The sequence below is a fragment of the Penaeus vannamei genome, chromosome 28 (genome assembly GCF_042767895.1).
Source record: "Penaeus vannamei isolate JL-2024 chromosome 28, ASM4276789v1, whole genome shotgun sequence".
Lineage (NCBI taxonomy): Eukaryota > Metazoa > Arthropoda > Malacostraca > Decapoda > Penaeidae > Penaeus > Penaeus vannamei.
This window is the reverse complement of record NC_091576.1, coordinates 5,480,040-5,485,039: the sequence shown is the minus strand read 5'-3', so window position 1 is coordinate 5,485,039 and position 5,000 is coordinate 5,480,040. Positions and strand designations below refer to the sequence as shown.

The 5,000-nt window shown below is 40.7% G+C and overlaps 1 protein-coding gene across 1 annotated transcript in view; it reads left to right on the top strand.

The window, feature by feature from the left end:
• The window catches only part of LOC113801177 (tubulin polyglutamylase TTLL5), a gene marked incomplete in the record, with an annotated part of 36,347 nt that overhangs the window by 10,110 nt on the left and 21,237 nt on the right, over positions 1-5,000 (top strand). The window contains 5 exon segments of the mRNA XM_070141717.1: positions 722-2,337; positions 2,701-2,851; positions 3,229-3,386; positions 4,415-4,628; positions 4,823-5,000. The exon segment at positions 4,823-5,000 is cut by the window's right edge and continues 76 nt beyond it. Coding sequence (XP_069997818.1) covers positions 1,415-2,337; positions 2,701-2,851; positions 3,229-3,386; positions 4,415-4,628; positions 4,823-5,000 — 1,624 coding nt within the window.

Genomic DNA, 5,000 nt, shown 5'->3' with positions numbered 1-5,000 from the left:
TTTCTCCAAACCTGACTGTGTGGCATTTATTGGTATTGAATTCTATTTTCCATGTACAACTCCACGTGAATAAGTTCTCAATGTCACTTTGGAGGCATTGGCATGAGGTGTTGTCTATTATCCTTTTTTTTATCTTTGCGTCATCTGCAAACATATTCAAATAATTAACTGGGCTTATGTTTGACTCTAAATCATTGACGAAAATCGTAAACATGATTAGCCCCAGCACTGATGTTTGAGGCACTCCGCTGGTTACTCATCGCCATGTAGAATGCTTGCCTCTAATTACTGTGCTCATTTGTCTTTCATAAAGAAAGTGTGTGTGTGTGTGTGTGTGTGTGTGTGTGTGTGTGTGTGTGTGTGTGTGTGTGTGTGTGTGTGTGTGTGTGTGTGTGTGTGTGTGTGTGTGTGTGTGTGTGTGTTTGTTTGTTTGTGTATGTGTGTTAAAAAAGGGCAAAGCATGTTTATATTGCTGATCATTTTTCAGTGCAGTTTTTGTTGCATTTCAAGCCCATCGTTATCCACCCAGAAGAAATCATTCTGATCCACAGAGGCCTATGGTAGATGTAGATAAAGAATAACACTTTATAAAGTGATATTTGTCCTTCTCTTTTCATTCTTTTACTTCTTTAAGAAAATGTTTCTCTTCCTCTGATTTTTATTATATCCAGAAAATGAAGTCTTACTGAAATATTAATATTTTTCTCTCCCCTTCCTGCAGGGTCTCCACCTAGGAATGCCCTTCATAAATAATAGATGAGAAAACCCCATTCTCCCAGCTGACCCTTCATCGCCTTGGAGCTGCGGACGTGCCAAGGACGATGAACTCCCAGAAGGAACACCCAACCTAGTCACTTCCCGACGACCCTTCCTTTCCCTCCAGGCAAACCTTGTCAACCTCGGTAACATCCTCCCTTCTACCCCATCCCCCCCCCCCTCCCTACTCTCTACACTGGATTGTCATCCTGAAACTGAATCATTCCCAGCCCAGTAACCTCAAGTGTCTGGACCAAGCATCGAGGAAAGATACCTCGCGCTCGTTGGGTTGCTCTCGCCACTCCCCTTTTTTTATTGTACTCTGAACTTTTGTTGCTCTTCGCTATTTGTTGTGATTGGATGTAGTGTTCTTGTCAAAAGTTTTTTTGTGTTTGTTTGTTTATTTATTAATCATCCCCTTCTCATATATTTTTTTCCTTTTTTTTTCTTTTTTTCTTTTACTCATATCTCCTTCCTCCCTACATTCTTATTGTTGAGCATTCCTTTATGTGTGTTTGGTTGTTTTATGGTTTGTAGAAAAAATTCAAAGTTTTATGAATCTAGTCAACTTTTGTCTTCTATAAGTTCTTTATAGATGTTTTATTTTTATAATTTTATTTAGATGTTATGGTCACTTTAAAATATCCTTGTGTTATACATGATGGAAAAGTTACCCAAAGTTCCCTCACGGTCCAACTCTCCTGTCAAGAGTGGCCGCAAGGGGGACCACAAAGTACAGTTTTCTGACCAGTCTGACCTCCGACTCAGAGGTCAGAAAGTTTGTGGTAAGCCCCCTGAAGTCCCTCGGGCACCACCATACAGCCGGAGTAGCAGTAGGCTCAGTGGAAGTAGCAGTGTAAGTAGCAGCAGTAGCTGCTCCAGTAATAGTAGGCTTAGTAGCGGTGGTGGTAGTAGTTCTGCTTTGGATCGCCCCTGTAGTCGGGGTGGGGACTCCACAAAATGGACATCCTCTCTGGACCGTAAGCGTTCAGGTTCGCTTAGAAGCAAGACCTCTGAACGTCAGCCAAAAAGTGACATTAACAGGAGCCATTCACTAGACCGCAGAAGAGCTGAAAGCTCCCGGCGTGAAAGTGCAAGCCCAAGTCACTCCAGCACAGAGAGAAAGAGGAGGGACTGCGAAGGCAAAGATAGTCAGAACAAGGAGAAGAAACCCAAAACAAAGACCACAGGAATCTCTCACAGCAGGAGCTACTCGGGGGAACGTCCCAGGCTTCCCAACAGACAAAAGTTAACCCCACCCACTTTGAGTCAGAACTGGAAGAATGATATATCAAAAAAAGAGAATCTAATAGAACAAAAAGTTGGTCTTCATGATGATGACAAAACCACCAGCAAGTCCCTGGGGAACATCCCTATGGAGTGGGCTGAGCGCATGAAACGCTCAACTTCACGGAGCCCTCAGAGGAGCCTCAACATGGGAGATGGACATGTCAAAGAGGACAAGGAAAATGAGAAGAAAGAAAAGACGAAAGGAGACCACAAGGCTTCAGATAAAAAGGAAAGAGGAAGATCACTAAAGAGGGAAAACAGAAGCAGCAAATCAAGCACAAAGCATAAACAGTAAGTAGGTCTTCTATCTCCTTTCACTTGTTTTTGCTCCATGCAAAAGGTACTATAGTAGTAAAGTGTCAGATAAAAGTCTTCATGGACTCTTTTACCAAATTTTTGTGCTCAAAACTTTTTCTTTTATTAAACTAAGGCATATAAAAGAGGAATCATTAAAAATCCTGATGTTAGATGTCAGCTGTAAGTTATATATTTGTTGTAAGAAATTCTCATGACAGTTGCAAGGAGCTGACTGTTTGTTCTGCATATAATTAAAAAGAAAAAAGAGAGAACTATATTAACTTGGGGAATGATACAGTGATTATGATGTACGAGTACTTTTGTTTATGAGGAACATTTAACCTGTGACCATTTCAGTGATGATGTAATAACAATTGATGGAGATGTAATGTGGATGGGCAGTGGTAGCAGAAAGACCGGCTACTTGCTGTTCAACTATGCTAACCTGGAAGATCCTCCCAAAGATCTCACTGCCAAGAAGTACACAATGTCCTACAAGTTTTCACAGGTAATTCTTGGTGTTGTGTGCATAGATCTTCAATGTTGATTTATATATGAACTATGTCCAGTAACTATAAAAGATAAGGCAGTTTTGAAATTATAATTAGTAATATCTTTAGCAAGTTGGCTTACCAGCTGATTGCTCTATTGAATCATTGCAGTGATTTGACAGTCTTACGTAAACAATGTGAAGCATTTTTGAGGGTTTTTATTTTAGCTTTTGCATGATTAAGGTTTGGTATCATACTATTTAGCACAGAAACAGAGAAACAAATTGCCTTAGGGTGGATTAGTACTCTTCCAGTCAGACACTAGTTGAAGGCTCAAAGCGAGGGAACTGCAAGGCAGGGAGACATATCATTATAACTCTCTCTCCTCTTGCAGGCGGATTCCAAACTTATTCGCTTGATATTGGATGCGCATGGATTTACTGAAGTGGATAGCAACAGCACTTTTTTTAATCTGTACTGGGGAAATGCCCACTTCAACCCAAATGAGATCAGACAGTTGCAGGATTGGCAGAAAGTTAACCATTTTCCAAGGTCTGTTTGAAATGTTTTTTTATTTCCTTTAATGGTTATGATAATTTTTTATACAATATTTATTAATATAATGACCCATTGGATCCAGGTGCTCCTCAGCTCACACTTGAGTGGTGAATCTCTTGTGTGACCACTCTACATGAACACTTGTGCACTATCAAGTCTCCTTGCCATATCTTTCTTATGGTAATATCTCATATTCTGCAGATGCATTTTTTGCTGTTTTGCCATTGCTCGAGGTCTATATTTGTCCTTTGTTATATCAAGATGGCAATAGACTGTTTCCATGTTTTTGTGGAACAGCTGCCAGATTCTCTCCAGGTAGTCTAAGATTCTGTGCAACAACAAAAACAATATGTAACAAAGTGTAATTTCAAAATCCTTTCATAATTCAGTTTTTTGTAACAGACCCTGTACTGCTAGTCACTGTAGGCAAGAATAGGTTCTTGTGCATAGAAATCATGTCCTTGCTAGAGCCAGTGCTCCTCCAGGCATAGATCACAAATTGTACATTCCTCCATCATTTACTGTCACACACTATCCAGCCAATTGTTCTTGACAAAACATTCCAGTCACCCAGATCCATTGGGTTACTATATTGATAGTAATGTTGATAGTAGGAATGATAATCAGGACTATACTAATGATAAGGTTTTCTCTCTCTCTCTCTCTCTCTCTCTCTCTCTCTCTCTCTCTCTCTCTCTCTCTCTCTCTCTCTCTCTCTCTCTCTCTCTCTCTCTATCTCTCTCTCTCTCTCTCTCTCCCCCCTCTCCCTCTCCCTCTCCCTCTCCCTCTCCCTCTCCCTCTCCCTCTCCCTCTCCCTCTCCCTCTCCCTCTCCCCCCCCTCTCTCCCCTTTCCTTCCTTTCTTCCTTTCCCTCCCATCCCTCCCTCCTTCCTTCCTTCCTTCCCATCATTATCATTATTATTGTTATCAGTGTCATTGCATCAGTATTATTAATGCATTATCATCATCTTTATCATCATCATTTATAAATAAAAAAATAATTGGAAACTGGAATACCTGCAGATCCTCAGAACTCACAAGAAAGGACCGACTTTACATGAACATCAAACGCATGCAGCGGCAGTTTGGGGTCAAGATCTTTGACTTCATCCCCACCAGTTTCATTCTACCCACTGAATACCGAGACTTCTGCGACACTCACCTCCGTGAAAGAGGAACCTGGATTGTAAAGCCTGTAGCATCATCACAGGGCAAGGGGATTTACCTGGTGAATCAGGTATTGAATGGGATTTGGTGGGATAGTTGTGTGTCCTTTTATAAATGTGTGTCTGTATCTCTGTCTGGCTGTCAGTTTTTCTGATTATCTATGTATTAATATTATATCATATGAATATCATTTACTACCTTTAGATATAGCATATTGAATGATTTAGCGAGATCTTTTAATATTTTTTCTTAATCAAATCTCAGGTTGACCAAGTCCCGGCAGACGAAACTTCCCTTGTGTGTAGATATATTGAATCACCACTACTCGTGGATGGTTACAAGTGTGATCTACGGCTTTATGTAGGTGTAACTTCATTGGATCCTCTAGTCGTTTACCTTTATGAGGAGGGACTGGTGAGGCTTGCAACTGTCAAATATCAGC